The sequence below is a fragment of the Stomoxys calcitrans genome, chromosome 5, assembly GCF_963082655.1.
Source record: "Stomoxys calcitrans chromosome 5, idStoCalc2.1, whole genome shotgun sequence".
Classification (NCBI taxonomy): domain Eukaryota; kingdom Metazoa; phylum Arthropoda; class Insecta; order Diptera; family Muscidae; genus Stomoxys; species Stomoxys calcitrans.
The window spans coordinates 137,621,940-137,639,401 of NC_081556.1; the positions used below are offsets into that span (position 1 = coordinate 137,621,940).

The 17,462-nt window shown below is 41.0% G+C and overlaps 1 protein-coding gene across 3 annotated transcripts in view; it reads right to left on the reverse strand.

The window, feature by feature from the left end:
- Positions 1-17,462, reverse strand: part of LOC106082328 (BMP-binding endothelial regulator protein) — a 193,413-nt gene that overhangs the window by 67,110 nt on the left and 108,841 nt on the right. For all 3 annotated transcript variants that reach the window (XM_059370531.1, XM_059370529.1, XM_059370530.1), the window contains one exon: positions 13,966-14,048. In XM_059370531.1, coding sequence (XP_059226514.1) covers positions 13,966-14,048 — 83 coding nt within the window. The remainder of the gene's footprint in view (positions 1-13,965; positions 14,049-17,462) is intronic.

Consider the following 17,462-nt stretch of genomic DNA (forward strand, 5'->3'; position numbering starts at 1 on the left):
TATAGCTGCCATATAGACCGATCCTCCGATTTAGGGTCTTAGACCAATAAAAGCCACATTTATTATCCGATTTTGCTGAAATTTGGGACAGTGAGTTGTCTTAGGCCCTTCGACATCCTTCGTCAATTTGGTACAGATCGGTCCAGATTTGGATATAGCTGCCATATAGACCGATCCTCCGATTTAGGGTCTTAGACCCATAAAAGCCACATTTATTATCCGATTTTGCTGAAATTTGGGACAGTGAAATGTCTTAGGCCCTTCGACATCCTTTGTCAATTTGGCTCAGATCGGTTCAGATTTGGATATAGCTGCTATATAGACCGATCTCTCGATTTGAGGTTTTGAGCCCATAAAAGGCGCATTTACTGTCCGAGGTTGCCGAAATTTGGGACGGTGAGTTGTGATAAAACTTTCGATATTATTTTTCAATTTGGCTCAGATCGGTCCAGATTTGGATATAGCTGCAATATAGACCAATCTCTTGATTTAAGGTTTTGGGGCCATAAAAGGCGCATTTATTGCCCGATTTCGCCGAAATTTGGGACAGTGAGTTGTGTTAAGCTCTTCGACATTTATCTGCAACTTGGTCGAAATCGGTCCAGATTTGGATATAGCTGCCATATAGACCTATATCTTGATGAAAAGCCTTGGCCCAATAAAAGGCGCAGTTATAATCCGATTTCACTGAAATTTGACACAGTGACGTATGTTAGGCTTTTCGACATCCGGGTCGTTTATGGTTCCAAATCGGAACATATTTCGATATAGCTGCTATGGGTCATAAGGTATGCATTTTTCCCCGGATTTGACGAAAGGTGGTTTACATATATACCCGAGGTGGTGGGTATCCAAAGTTCGGCCCGGCCGAACTTAACGCCTTTTTACTTGTTTACACTTTTTTTCTAAAGCAAGCTAAAAGTAACAGTCTAGAGTCACAAGCTATGAAAAAATTTGTCAACGCCGACTAAATGAAAAATCCGCAATTACTTTTTGGGCAACCCAATATATTCGTATTTTCTATAAGCTTCATTAAATCTCACAAGTTTTTTTTGGGGGGGGGGGGGTGGGCGCAATTCATATGCGCCCGTTAATTCATACATCCTTCTAAAACTCTTTCTGGGCAAAAAATAAAAAAAGGGCAAATTGTATAAACGAAACATTTGCCATCATATTTACGATACCTTAAACTATAAAATTTATGTTGAAAAAATGTATATCGTCCTCCATCTCTAAGAATGTGCTGCGACAAATTATTGTTCAAGTACTTGCGTTAGTACTGTATCAACAATGGTACACCACAAAAAATGGCATAAAAAAGCAAACATTTCAAAATATAATTTGAAATTATACCAAAGAAGATAGTAAAGGCTAAATTACAGTAAATGCGAGTGTGTGGTCACAATTTACGAGGCCATAAGTCTAGAATATAAGGAATGGTCACTACCCTATTTGCAGAGAAGATATAAAGTGTCCATTAGGTTGCTCATGCATTATAGGGAAGAGGGAAATAATCTCGGCCGTCACGGGATAACTACGAGCACCACACCGGCTGGAACTTTGAGCTCTGACGTATGTGATGTTCAACGTTATAACGAGAAGCTTAGCTGAAAGCTGCCGGGCGCATCCACAGGTTGCGGTTAGTGGAAAGCTTCGTATTTCTGCGGAGTAGCTGCAAATGCGGTCGCGGGCAGTCAGCGATTACGAGAGAAGAGTCTTAGTGAGGAGTCAGGTGGCACTGACTCCTACTTAAATACTGAGTGCCAAAGATACTCGAAATGACAAGGCGAGTTATAGGCGTTATCGAATAACCACTGACCAATACCAGCGTCTATTTTCAGGTTAGGGGCGGCTGGAGGCGAGCGTCGGAGGCCTCCGTGGCGCAGAGGTTTCCTTGTCCACCGAACACTCGAAATGACAAGGCGAGTTACAGGCATTATCGAATAATCAAAGACCAACATCAGCGTCTATTCTCAGGTTAGAGGTAGCTAGAGGCGAGCGTTGGAGGCCACCGTGGCGCAGAGGTTACCTTGTCCACCGAACACTCGAAATGACAAGGCGAGTTATAGGTGTTATCGAATAACCACTGACCAATACCAGCGTCTATTTTCAGGTTAGGGGCGGCTGGAGGCGAGCGTCGGAGGCCTCCGTGGCACAGAGGTTACCTTGTCCACCGAACACTCGAAATGACAAGGCGAGTTATAGGTGTTATCGAATAACCAATGACCAATATCAGCGTCTATTCTCAGGTTAGAGGCGGCTAGAGGGGAGCGTTGGAGGCCACCGTGGCGCAGAAGTTACCTTGTCCACCGAACACTCGAAATGACAAGGCGAGTTATAGGTGTTATCGAATAACCAATGACCAATATCAGCGTCTATTCTCAGGTTAGAGGCGGCTAGAGGGGAGCGTTGGAGGCCACCGTGGCGCAGAGGTTACCTTGTCCACCGAACACTCGAAATGACAAGGCGAGTTATAGGCGTTATCGAATAACCAATGACCAATATCAGCGTCTATTCTCAGGTTAGAGGCGGCTGGAGGCGAGCGTCGGAGGCCTCCGTGGCGCAGAGGTTACCTTGTCCACCGAATACCTGGGTTCAAATCCCGGCGAGAACATCAACAACATCAACAACATTTTCAACGGTGGTTATCCCCTCACTAATGCTGGCTACATTTCAGGATGCCTTCTGCCATATTAAAACTTCTCTCCAAAGAGGTGTCGTTAAGCGGCACGCCATTCGGACTCGCCTTAAAAAAGGAGGGCCCTTATCATTGAGCTTAAACCTTAATTGGACTGCACTCATTGATATGAGAGAGGTATTCCCTGTTCCTTAATGGAATGTTCATGGGAAATTTAGTAGAGGCGAGCTTCGGATTTTGGAGAAAGCGGCTTGCAACATCGAGGTGTACATGTACGAGCCCATTAAGGCGCCGAACCAGTAACCCGGCCCCAGACAATTATTAGGATTACTATGAGAAGCAAAAGAATGGTAAAAACCGGACCCCCCTTAAGTAGACGACCCAGGCAAACAAAAACCGACCATGATCTGCCTCTAGAATGTTGGGACTCTTTATAGAGAAGGTGCATTATACGCACTGGCAAATGTATTGGCGAAGTACAAGGTAGATATAAACGCCTTACAGGAAGTGTGATGCACCGGGAAAGGCGTCACAGCAACGCCAAACGGAGAATGAAACACCATGTCTCATGGTTTACTCCGGTGGACGAGAGGCTAGTCACAATCCGCATAAAAACCATTTTTTTAAACGTCAGCCCTCTTTGCACCCATGCCCCGACGGATGACAAAGTCAAACAGTCCAAGGATATTTTCCACGAGTGCCTAGAGAAAGCGAAATAATGCGACAGCTACCCCGCCCATGATATTAAAATCGTTCTGGGAGATTTTAATGGGAAGTTAGAGAAGGAATACATTTTTGGTCGGATAATGGTTTGAGGCCAATAGATTTGGACGTGGCCAAAAACATGGTAGTCAGCAGCACCAGATTTCAACATAAAAAATTCACAAAGCAAATTGATCACATTGTGCTAGATGGAAGGCATTTATCTGTCGGCCGTTGGGCGAACATACATTCGGATTGCCTTGTTGCAGCAAAGGTTTGAACTCATTTCAGCATGGCGAGAAAAGTACCATCTGACATTGCACGGAAACTGGACATTGAATAGCTGCAAAAACAAAACAGATGGCAACGGCATACTTCACTCGACAGACCCAACTTCTTGATGAAAACACTCTTAGTCACGACGATATAACGGCATAGTGGTAATTCATTGCCCACCTTATGGAAAATGCCGCAAAATTCGTACTTGGGTACCACAAGCCTCCCCCAAAAAATCCATGGTGCGACCAGGAGTGTCGAAATGCGGCATAAAAAACAATCCAGCAATCAGAAGTAAACCGCCAGATGAAGCAGTGGTGTCGAGAGAAAAAAAGGGGAGAGGAGAAACGCCTACACAGAAAGAAAAACGAAATGGAAAGACGTGAGTGTTAGCGAATAGAGATGTATAGGTGTCAGAATAAAGACCGGAACTTCTACCACAGAATCAAACCGATGCGTTTGGTGCAGGCACATTCTCCTGCAGACACAAAGAAGAAAATTTGGTAACTGTTACAGTTAGTGTACTGAGGATATGGAAATACCACTTTATCCAACTGGTAGTGGCCGACGATGGCGGCGAAGAGCATACCGCAGAAATAATCCTTGAATGTTTTCCTTCTATTCAGAATGAGATACAAGTAGCAGTGAAGCGACGAAGAATAACAAGGCAGCAGCCAATAGGTTGTCTGGGAACTATTTAAGATCGGAGACGACACCCTGATAAGGCTTATGCATCAGATCGTCTGTGCTTTCTGGCATAACCGATGAATTTCCCGGTTGTCTATTGTTCATCCATTCGTTCACCTGATTTTTCTTCTGTTCCTTTCTTTTTTATATCTAACTTCCTACCATCCCCCTACCATCGTTCCTATCGTTACCCGTTCATCATTCCTGCTAACCATCGTGTATTCTTTTCTGTCACCTTCCCGTCTTCTTTCCTATCCTCTTTCCTGGCCATTTCCTTCATGCCATTCTTACTCTCACCCTTTCGTACAACTTTTTCTAATATGCTTTCTGTCGTTCTTCCTTTCCTTTATCGTTCCCATTATCCTTCCTTTCATCTATTCTATCATCCCTTCAGTCTTTCTTCCTGACCTCCTTCTTTAAACGTTCCTGTCATATATCCCTTCATCCTTCCAGTCAACTGTCCGCCATCTTCCCTGCATTTCCGTCATCTTTATTACAATTCTTCCTGTCACTCTTCCTAACTTAACTCCTTACATCTTTTCTGTCGTTCTTCCTTTCATCCTTCCCATTATTCTTCCTTTCATCTTTTCTATCATTCTTTCAATCTTACTTCCTGCCATCTTCCCTGAATTTCCGTCATCTTTATTACAATTCTTCCTGTCACTCTTCCTAACTTAATTCCTTACATCTTTTCTGTCGTTCTTCCTTTCATCCTTCCCATTATTCTTCCTTTCATCTTTTCTATCATTCTTTCAATCTTACTTCCTGGCATCCATCTTAAATCTTCCTGTCATTCATCCTGTATTTCTTACTGTCGTTGTTCCTGTCATCTTCCTCTCATATATCCTTTGATCCTCCCTGTCAACTGCCCGTCATCTTTCCTGGCATCTTTCCAATCATCTTTATTGGCATTCTTACTGTCACCCTTCCTAATATTCTTCCTAACTTCCTTCCTAAAATCCTTTCTAAAATTCTTCCTAATACCCTTCCTAACATCCTTCCTGTCGTTCGTCCTGCCATCCTTTCTGTCACCTGCCCGTCATCTCCTGGCATCGTTCCAATCATTTTTATTGCCATATTCTTACTGTCATTCTTCCTAACTTCCTTGCTAACATCCTTCCTAATACCCTTTTTGTCGTTCGTCCTGTCATCCTTCCTATCATATTTTCTGTCATCTTTCGTTTCATTTTTCCATCCTTCCTATCATAATACCTATCAAACACCCCGCCATCATTCCTGCTATCCTCCCTGTCATCCTTCCTAACATCCTACCTGGAATCCTTCCTGCTATCCCCCCTGTCATCCATCCATCAACCTTCTTGTCATCTTTTCGATTATCCTTCCAATCTACCTTCTTGTCAACCTTCCTTAAACTTTCTTGCCATCCTTCCTGTCGCCCTTCCTGTGAGCTTTCCTGTCATCCATCCTGTAATCCTTCCTTTCGTCCTTCCAGTAATTCTTCATGTCGTAATTCCTGTAATTCTTTTTGTCATACTTCCTATCATTCTGCCTGTCATACTTTTTGTCAGTCTTTCTGCCATCCTTTCTAACATCCTTCATTCGTACTTCCAATCATCCTTGTTAACATCATTTCTGTCATCTTTTATGTCAACCTTCTTGTCATCCTTTCTGTCCTCCATCTGTCATTCTTCCGATCATCTTTCTCGTTCTTCCTTTCGTTCTTCGTTTATTCCTGCCTTTATTTCTTACCTTTCTGGATTCTGCTTTCCTTTCTTTCTTCCTTCTATCCTTGCCCTAGTCCTTCCCTCCATTCATTCAAATGCAAACTTTGCCCATGAATATTCCACTAAGGAACTGGGGCAAACTTCTCACCTATCAATGAGTGCAGTCCGATTCAAGTTTAAGTTCAATGATAAGGGGCCTCCCTTTTATAGCCGAATCCGAACGGCATGATTCAGTGCGACACCTCTTTGGAGAGAAGTTTTTACATGGCATAGTACCTCACAAATGTTGCCTGCATTAGGAGGGGAAAACCACCGCTGAAAATTTTTTATGATGGTCTTGCCAGGATTCGAAACCAGGCGTTCAGCGTCTGGGCTACGGTGGCCTCCCCTCCTCCATTCATTCATTCACCTGTGGTTTTTTCTGTTTGTGCATTCTTCTGGGTTTCTGTCCATGCCTTTCTTTAATCGTCAACCATATTTTCCTACTTCCTTGCTTCCTAGGATCATTTTCAAGCATGATGTTGTACAGATTTTCCTTAGCTTTTATTTTCGTCGTTCCCTCGGGTCACTCTTTTATGTCTTTCATTCCATTTCTTTGCCTTCTATCTTGCTTTTAAGCTGTCCTTCTCGGTCCCTTCGCCTGGATTTATTTTCACCCTTCCTGTTCAACGACTTACCGAATGGTTGTCTTAGCTTTACTATTTTATCTTAGCTCTCTTTGAGTCCATCTATACATCAGAGTTTCTTTATTTCGTTAAACATGCCGTATTAACCTCTGTACGATTTCTTGCATTTTTCTCTCCATCCACCGGTGTATCACTCCTTTGCTTAAAGAATCCCGTCTTTCCTTATAAAAGTATTTTTTAAGGCTCCTCGACCTCAGGTCGTTGCCTAAACCTCTCTTCCTTCCATACATTAATCCTTTATTTCCTTCTAGAGCTCATTCCTTCCTTCTTTCTTCTTCTTCTAGGATTCCATCTCTTCAACCTATCCTTTCTAAAACGGCTCCTTAGAATCTCCCATGCATCTTCTTTCAAATCTATCACTAAGTATAAGCTGACTTAACAGTAGGACACATACTCACTCACTCACAAGTTTATCCCAATCCGCAGTTTAAATTTCCTTTCCATATCGCCCTCCCATTGATTTTGGAATAGTTTTTGGTGACAATTGACGATATTTTTTCAATTCCACCATGATTATTGTGCATTCCAAAAACTAACTTTTCACATTCATTATGAAAACAACATGCATAACTACCCCCTCCTCTGTTTGTGTCCTACAACATGAAAATTCTTGGAGTTTTCCCAATTGGGGACAGACCAAGAAGATGAAAAGAAAGAAATAAAAGGAATTGGACCGCTTAGAAGTGAGTAGCTTATACATTATGAAGATGATAAGTGGTGCAAAGTTTTGTATTAAAATAAATTATTATTTTGATCATACGATTATCATCTATCTTTGCTGGCAACATTTCATTTGCGGCAGCAACAATAAAAACAAAAAAAAACTCCACTTTATTATTTGCCTTATTTTTACGACTTTCTGTTTTTGCCCTTTTGCCTTTTTTCTAGGCAAAGTTGAAGTGAACTCAAGCAAAATTGAGCCGAACCGAACTGAACTGAACTACTTAAAACAGGTCAATAACTTTGGCCAATGCTGTAAACTGCACTGACCATTACGTATGTTTGGCTGCCAAAATGATGACCAGCGATATACTTTGCATTAACCCGTTGGGGACAATTTAAATTTTTATTTATCACCCCTTAGTATGAGAAACAAGAGGGTAAGAAGAAAAATTCTAATTAAGACATGCTTTATAAAAGTTTAACATGTCGAAAAGCCCGAACGCTTCATTCATAATATTCTAGAGCAGTGATTGACACACTAACACAGTTGCAAATACCAAACTCTGTTTATATGAGGGACAGTACAATGCGAACAATCAACCAAGTGAAGAGGCCATGTAAAACAACAACAATGCATCAACTGAACGAAGCCACACCAATCTGCTTACACTGTACGTGTGTACTGTTCGTGTTTCATATGCCCACGAGCATAAGAATGTATGTGTGTGATTGTGTGTTGTTGTCCCTCTATGTTTAAGAGTTTTGAGCTTTAATTGACTCATAGTGCGTATGAGTAACATGTCGATGCATTTGTCGTCAATGCTCATACGCTCTAGAGTACTTCAAACTAAAAAACCCTCTGTACTTAAAACATACATATTTTCAACATGCTCATAAAGGATTAAATTGGCAACATTAATCCATAAAGCAAAGATGTCAGCTATCATGACACCCAAAACAACGCAACTACAAATATGCATGCACTATGAACAACGAAGAAAAGCTAAGAACAGACAATAATTGGAAAATATAAGTAGATTGCTCAAAAACTCTACAAAGAAAGAAAGAACGAAAAAAAATTTAAAAAAAAACTAAAGTTCTCACAGAGACAAAAGTTTTAATTAAAAAAATATTTAAACTATTCAAATGAAGACTTATCTATAAACTTTTTAATTAAAACATTACTTATAATATTTCAACCAAAAGCAAATCTCTAGCCAAATATTTAAACTGAAATGTCCTCGATTTGAAATTAATTGCAATTTATCTTCAACTTGATGTTCCAATTTTTCCCTCTCATTTTGTATTCCTTTATAGAAATTTCCGCCCAAAAATGACCATTTCATTGGGCAGCGTATGGCTCCTCGATGAATGGCATTAGGCCAGGTCAAGCAGTGTTGTAGTCATAAACACCATAATGGTGCCATGTTTGCCAAAAAAGAAAAAGAAATGTGCAAGAAAATATAATCGCGCCATAGCAGCGCATGGAAGGAAAGCAACGAACCAAAAAAAAAAAAAAAAACAGAAACAAGATGTCATAACAACTTGCATGACAACTGTAGGAAATGCACTAACAATTCAAAAGGATTTTTGAAATTCGGTCGAACTATTAACTCAATCATGCATCAACTGTATACTTGTAGCAAATGATATTTAAAGTCATCCCAATCAATACACGATAAGCCTCACAGAACGTGAGTGCAATGGAGGGACTACAGAAGTCCAAAACAGGCTTAAATAGGAAGGTTCTAAATATGGTTCATTTTGACCCCAATTGCTATCCCTTTAAAGTGGGTTATAAAAAAGGTAGTTTTAGTACACTTTTATAAAGCAAAGAACTAATTTAAGTACACTCTCCTAAAGGCAGGGGTAGATTTAGTACCCTCTCCCAAGTGAAACAGTCATTTAGTACACTTTCCTAAGGGAAAGAATAGTTTTAATAAAAATGCAAATTTTCCCCATGAACATTCCACTAAGGAACAGCTGCACTTATCAATGAGAGCAGTCCGATTCAAGTTTAAGCTCAATGATAAGGGGCCTTCTTTTTATAGCCGAGTTCGAACGGTGAGCCGCAGTGCGACACCTCTTTGGAGATTAGTTTTTACATGCCATAGTACCTCACATATGTTGCCAGCATTAGGAGGGGAAAGACACCGCTGAAAATTTTTTCTGATGGTCTCGCCAGCATTCGAAACCAGACGTTCAGTGTCATAGGCGAACATGCTTAGCTCTGTGCTACGGTGGAATAGAGAATAGTTTTAGTACCCTTTCCTAAAGGAAACGGCAGTTTGAGAACCCTCTGCAAAAGGAAAGGGTAGTTGCTAAAAAAAGGTAGTTTACGTACTCTTTTCCTAAGGAAAAGGGTAGATTTAGTACACTTTCCTAAGGAAAAGGGTAGATTTAGTACACTTTACTAAGGAAAGGATAGTTTTAATACACTTACTAAGGAAAAGGTAGTTTTTGTACCATTTCCTATGGGTAGTTTAGTACCCTTTCCTAAGGGAACCTTGTATTAAGGAAAAGGGTAGTTTTAGTACTCTTTTCTAAAGGGAGGGGTAGTTTTAGTACAATTTCCTATGGGAAGGAGAAGTTTTGGTACACTTTCTTAAGAGAAAGAATAGTTTTAGTACCCTTTAATAACGGAAAGGGTATTTTTTTTCCCAACGGGAAAAGGTAGTTTTAGTACCCTCTCCTAAAGGAAAGTGAAGCTTAAGCACTGTCCTAAGGGAAGGGGTAGTTTTAGCACCTTCTACTAAGGGAAAGAGTAACTTTAGTAGCCTTTCCTAAGTGAAGGGCTAGTTTTACTAAGGGAAAGGGTAGTTTTATCACCCTCTCCTAAGGGAAAGGGTAGTTTTAGAACCTTCTTCTAAGAGAAAGAGTAGTTCTAGTATCCTTTCCTAAGAGAAAGGGTAGTTTTGGTATCCTTTTCTGAGGGAAAGGGAACTAAAACGACCCTTTCCTAAGGGAGAGGGTAGCTTTAGCACCCTTTCTGAAGGTAAAGGGTAGTTTTAGTACCCTCTCTTAAGGGAAACGGAAATCTTAGTACCCCTTCCTTAGGGAAAGGTTAGTTTTAGTACCGTTTGCTACGGGAAGGCTAGTTTAGTACCTCTTTCTAAGGGAAGGCATGTCTTAGTATCTAATTCCTATGGAAAGGTTTATTTTAGTACACTTTCCTATTTACCAAGATAAGGGTAGGTTTAGTACCACTTCCTAAGCGAAGTGTTAGTTTAAATACCCTTTCCTACGGGAAAGGATGTTTAAGTTCCCTTTATTAAGGTAAAGGGTAGTTTTGGTACCCTTTCCTAGGGAAAAGTTTTAGTACCCTTTCCCTAAGGAAGGAGTTCTAAAGTTTTAGTGTTATTTCCCTTTCCTAAGCCAAATGGAAGTATTAATACACTTTCCTAACGGAAAGGGTAGTTTTAGTACCCTTTCCTAAGAGTAGGTGTAGTTTTAGTACCCTCTCCGAAGGCAAAGGGTAGTTCTAGTACCTTTTCCTAAGGGAAAGGGTAGATTTAGTACCATTTCCTTAGGAAAAGGGTAGTTTTAGGCCCCTTTCATAAGGGAAGGGTTAGTTTTAGTACACTTTCCCTTAGAGAGGAGTTCTATAGTTTTAGTACTATTTCCCAAGTGAAGGGTAGGTTTAGTACCCTTTCCTAAGCGAAATGGAAAATTTAATACCCTTTCCTAAGGGAAAAGGTTATTTTAGCACCCTATTCTAAGGGAATGGGTAGTTTTAGTACCCTTTCCTAAGGGATAGGGTAGTTTTAGTACCCCTTCCTTAGGGAAAGGGTAGTTTTAGTACCGTTTCTTAACGGAAGGCTAGTTGTGGTACCTTTCTAAGGGAAGGCTTGTCCTAGTATCCATTTCCTAGGGAAAGGTTTATTTTAGTACCCTTTTCTAAGAGAAAGGGTGTTTTAGTACAATTTACCAAGGGAAGGGTAGGTTTAGTACCCTTTATTTACCGATATGGTAGTTTTAATACCCTTTCCTAAAGGAAAGGCTAGCTCTAATACACTTTCCCACGGGAAAGGGGTAGTTTTAGAACCCTTTCCTACGGGAAAGTGTAGTTTTCTTACGGGAAAGGGTATTTTTAGTACCATTTCCTAAGGGAAGGGTTAGTTTTAGTACTCTTTTCTAAGAAACAGGGTAGTTTTAGTATCCTTTCCAAAGAGGAGGTGTAGTTTAAGTACCCTTTTCCAGGGGAAAGGGTTGTTTAAATACCCTTACCTTAGGGAAGGGTTAGTTTTAGTAACCTGTTCAAAGGAACAGGGTAGTTTAAGTACCCTTTCCTAAGGGAAGAGTTAGTTTTAGTACCCTTTCCTAAGGGAAAGGGTAGTTTAAGGACCCTTTTCTAAGAGAAGGGTTAGTTTTAGTACACTTTGCTAAGGAACAGGGTTGTTTCAGTACCCTTTCCCAAGGAACAGGGTAGTTTTTGTACCCTTTCCCGAGGGAAAGGGTAGTTTTAGTACCCATTCCTAAGTAAGAGTGTGTTTTAGTACTATTTCCTAAGGGAAGGGTAGGTTAAGTACAATGGAAGTTTTAATACCCTTTCCAAAGGGAAAGGGTAGTTTAATACCCTTTCCTACGGGAAAGGGTAGTTTTAGTACCTTTTCCTACGGAAAAGGGTAGTTTTAGTATCTATTCCTACGGGAAAGGGTAGATTTAGAACCCTTTCCTAATGAAAAGGGTAGTTTTAGTACCTTTTCCTAAGGGAAAGGTTACTTTAAGTACCCTTTCCTAAGGGAGAGGGTAGTTTTAGCACCCGTTCCTAAGGGAAAGGTATTTTTAGCACCCTTTCCTAAGGGAAAGGATAGCTTTAGTACCCTTTACTAAGGGAAACGGTAGTTTTAGTACCCTTTCTTAAGGGAAAGTGTAGTTTTAGTACCCTTTCTTAAGGGAAAGTGTAGTTTTAGTACCCTTTCCTAAGGGAAAGGGCAGTTTTAGAACCCGTTCCTAAGGGAAAGACATTTTTAGTACCCTTTCCTAAGGAAAAGGATAGTTTTAGTACCCTTTACTAAGGGAAACGGTAGTTGTAGTACCCTTTCCTAAGGGAAAGTGTAGTTTTAGTACCCTTTCCTAAGGGAAAGGGCAGTTTTAGCACCCGTTCCTAAGGGAAAGGTTACTTTTAGTACCCTTTCCTAGCGGAAGGGGTAGTTTTAGTACCTGTTCCTAAGGGAAAGGGTAGTTTAAGTACTCTTTCCTAAGGTAAATGTTAGTTTTAGTACCCTTTACTAAGGGAAACGGTAGTTTTAGTACCCTTTCTTAAGGGAAAGTGTAGTTTTAGTACCCTTTCCTAAGGGAAAAGGCAGCTTTAGAACCCGTTCCTAAGGGAAAGTCATTTTTAGTACCCTTTTCTAAGGGAAAGGATAGTTTTAGTACCCTTTACTAAGGGAAACGGTAGTTTTATTACCCTTTCTTAAGGGAAAGTGTAGTTTTAGTACCCTTTCCTAAGGGAAAGGGTAGTTTTAGCACCCGTCCCTAAGGGAAAGGTATTTTTAGTACGCTTTCCTAAGGGAAAGGGTAGTTTTAGTACCCTTTACTAAGGGAAACGGTAGTTTTAGTACCCTTTCTTAAGGGAAAGTGTAGTTTTAGTACCCTTTCCTAAGGGAAAGGGCAGCTTTAGCACCCGTTCCTAAGGGAAAGGTTACTTTTAGTACCCTTTCCTAAGGGAAAGGGTAGTTCAGCACCCGTTCCTAAGGGAAAGGTAGTTTTAGTACCCTTTCCTAACGAATAGGGTAGTTTTAGTAGGGAAAGGGTAGTTTTATTACCTTTTCCTTAGGGAAAGGGTAGTTTCAGTACCCTTTCCTAAGGGAAAGGGTATTTTAAGTCTCCTTTCCTAGGGCAAAGGGCAGTTATAGTACCCATTCCTAAGCGAAAGAATAAATATAGTACCCTGTCCTAAGGGAAAGGCTAATTGCACAATCGCCACATGGGTCACCCTATACAATTATAGCTGACTATATATACAGGGTGGCTGATGAATATTGCTACAATGATGAATATTGCTACATTTTTTTTTCGGTGTATGGAATACATTTTTCTTTTATTCATGTTAAATTAAATTATTAAATTAATTATTAAATTATTATTAATTAAATTAATTAATTAATTAATTAAATTAATTATTAAATTATTATTATTAAATAGAAAAAAAGTTATTACATTTTTTTTTGGTAGCGGCTTTCATCAGCCACCCTGTACATCTTTTTAGAATGAATCACATATTTTATTCGATAATAAATTCTCGTTCAAACTTCCATTATAGGACTTTTAGCTTTCTTATGTCGTTGTTTCGTTTTCTTTCTCTTTTATTCTGTCTTGAATTAAAAAGAAATAAGCGCTTAAAAATTGGCATAGAAATACACACCGAGAAAAGGATGCATTTGGCCAGAAATAAGTTTTATGGGCACATGGGTTGTGCTGCTCAGCATGTATGTGTGTGTGTGTATGTGTACATAGAGCATTTCCGTCTATTGGCGCATACTATGTTAAGTGTTTTTTTTTTTATTTTCTACGAGGTCGAGGCTTTTCGTATGGGGGCAATTTCAAAACAGATTATTGATTTTGCCAAGGTTTTTCTTGGATTCTAGTTTTTTTAATATTTGAACATATTTTGAGATGAACTTACCTGACAGGAACATTTAAAACATTTGGAATTTCGTACATTAACATGGATTTCTTCATTTTCATTTGAACATGATTGGGTTTCACCTGAAAGAAATAAAAGGAAAATAAAAAAAATTGTTGTAAATAAATATTTGGTTTTAAGAAAAGGCTTAGTTTTTATCATTTAAATTGTAATAATTAAATAAAATAAATATTTATTTTTGTTTATTTTCTCGTTAAAATTTAAAAGTTTTTTTTTTATGTTTTTTAAACGTTCTGAGACTTTTTAGCCTTCTGTTGTAGCTGTTGATTATTGTCGACAAATATCTATCCTGCTGTGCAATTGATTGTAACAATCCCTTAGAGCTCATTAATTTGCCTATGAAAATCAATTATTATTGAGTTGTTTGTACCAGGCATGGGGGCTCCATGTAATGATTGCGCTTGAGTGCTGATTTTATTATTAGTCTTCATTTGTACATTTGTGACGACGTCGTCGCGCAATGGCAATGGGCTTAATTACTACACTTGAAGAATAATTGAAAAATCAACAGGAGAATATTTTACCCCACGGGTGGTATAGTCTATGCAATCAGTTTATATGTCGGGGGAGAGTTGAAATGCAGGGTAAAAAAATAACTTAAGAGGGGAAATAAACTCTTTTCACATCACTTACTATGAGGCAAATAAAAAATAATTTTTTATAATAACTTTGTCGATGTATGGCATTGGAGCCTTTTTTAGCAGCAGTGGTTATGACGGTTAAACCAATTCGAAATCGAATAAGTACAAAAACGTTGGATAACCAGCACCTTGGGTACATATGTAAACCAATTCTCGTCATAATCCGGTAAAAAATGCAGAATTTATGCCCCCTTAGCAACTATATCGAAATATGGTCCGATATGGACCAAATTCGGCACGGACATTGAGAAGTCTACTGAGCACAAGTCATTGCTCAATTTTGTAGAACAAAATATTGGACTTTATGGTGCTATATCAGAATATAGACCGTTCGAAACCATATACGACACGGATGTGGAAAAGCTTAACATTGTCACTGTGACAAATTTCAGCGAAATCGGACTATAAATGCTCCTTTTATGGAGCCAAAATCTTAAATCGAGAGATCGGTCTATATGGCAGCAATATCCAAATCTAGACCGATCTAGGCCAAATAACAGGAATATATCGAAGAGCCTTATACAACTCTGTGTCCCAAATTTCAGCGAAATCGGACAATAAATGCGCCTTTTATGAGCCCAAGACCTTAAATAGAGAGATCGGTCTATATGGCAGCTATATCCAAATCTGGAGCGATCTGGGCCAAATTGAAGAAGGATGTCGAAGGGCCTAACACAACTCACTGTACCAAATGTTGGCGACATCGGACAATAAATGCGCTTTTTATGGGTGCAACACCTTAAATCGAGAGATCCGTCTATATGGCAGCTATATCCAAATCTGGACCAATCTGAGCCAAATTGAAGAAAGATGACGAAGGTCCTAACACAACTCACTGTCCCAAATTTTGGCGACATCGTACAATAAACGCGCCTTTTATGGGCCCAAAACCTTAAATCGAGAGATCGGTCTATATGGCAGCTATATCCAAATCTGGACCGATCTTAACCAAATTGAAAAAAGATGACGAAGGGCCTAACACATTTCACTGTCCCAAATTTCATCACATTCGGACAAAAAATGCACCTTTTATGGGCCCAAGACCTTAAACCGAGAGATCGGTCTATATGGCAGCTATCTCCAAATCTGGACTGATCTGGGCCAAATTGAAGAAGGATGTCGTGGGTCCTAACACAACTCACTGTCCCAAATTTCAGTAAAATCAGATAATAAATGTCGCTTTTATGAGCCTTAGACCCTAAATCGGGGGATCGGTCTATATAGCCACAGACTCCTGGCGCCTGTGCAAAATTTCAGCTCAACATCTCCATTCTTAAAGAGTGCACCGCGATTTCAACAGACAGACGGACAGATTAACGGTCATGGCTAAATCGTGTCAGATGTCAGGGAAGAAAACGCGTAGGAGGGATTTCGAAAAGGTCCAGAGACTGGCCTGCGTCGGGATCACGGGGGCACTGAGATCCGCACCGCAGGCAGGCCTGGAGGTGATGCTGAATATGCAGCCCATTGGGGCCTATATTTGGAACTGCGCTACCAATGTCGCGCTTAGGCTGAGGGAGTTCAGCATGCTGTAGGAGGATGGTTGCGGCCACAGTTCGATGCTGGGTGTTATTGATACGGAGGGTAGACTGAGGAGTATCTCCGACTACCGGGCACCAGTGCCGACTGGAGGGTGAGGGCATTTGCGATTCGATTTCCTGAGAGGAACGAAAGGAGCGACACCTCGACCTACACAGAAGGCTCCAGAACGGAGTCAGGGACTGGATTGAGGGACAATATCAGTATGTCTCTGAGACTGCCGGACGAGTGTACTGTCTTTCAGGCAGAGGTTTGTGCCATTGCAGTGGCCGCAAGAGAAATTCAGCTAAGGGACTTTCCGCCCACGAAACTCAAAATTTATGTGAACAGTATGCCGGCGCTCAAGGCCTTACAGTCGAGGATGGTGAGATCGAGATGCTTGGCGGATTGTTTGGAATCCCTGGATAGGGTCCGGGCCCATGAAGTGACGCTGACATGGGTTCCTGAACATGAGGAGATTCCAGAGAATAAGAGGGCTGACGAGTGCGCCAGGAGAAGTTCGCCTGCGCTGGGCGAACCAATCATCGGTCTTGCCTATGTGCCATTTGTCGAGCTACTGAACACAGTAGAGGGGATGGCCAGGGCCAGGGACGTCGGTGGCGAGGTGGGACTCGGTGGATGATTGCCGCACTTCAAAGGCGCTATGGCCAGTCATCGACAAGAGAAGGACGAGGGAGTTGCTGGCGTTCGATAAGAGATCGATTTGTACCTTGACAGGGGTCATAACCGGACACTGTGCCATAGGGCGAATGGGAATACCGCACAAAGACTACTGTAGGAGTTACCTCGATGAGAATGAAGAAGAAGGACGAGGGAGTTGCTGGCGTTCGATAAGAGCTTGATTTGTACCTTGACAGGGGTCATAACCGGACACTGTGCCATAGGCCGCATGGGAATACCGCACAAAGACTACTGTAGGAGTTGCTACGTTAGAATGAAGAAGAAGGACGAGGGAGTTGCTGGCGTTCGATAAGAGGTCGATTTGTACCTTGACAGGGGTCATAACCGGACACTGTGCCATAGGCCGCATAGGGATACCGCACAAAGACTTCTGTAGGAGTTGCCTCGATGAGAATGAGGAGGAGACAGTTGAGTACATGCTGTGTTCTTGTCCGGGTCTGCAGAGACTTAGGCACTCCTTTCTGGGGAGCCGTTTCTTCTGTGATCTGGGTGAACCTGGCATGTCTCCTGAGGTTTATTGAGGGAACAGTATGGTTCCGATGGTGGGTGCCACAAGCTCCGGCGTAGGTAGACCCATGCTTGAGTGGGGACGGGCGTTTCTTCACCCCCCGCTCG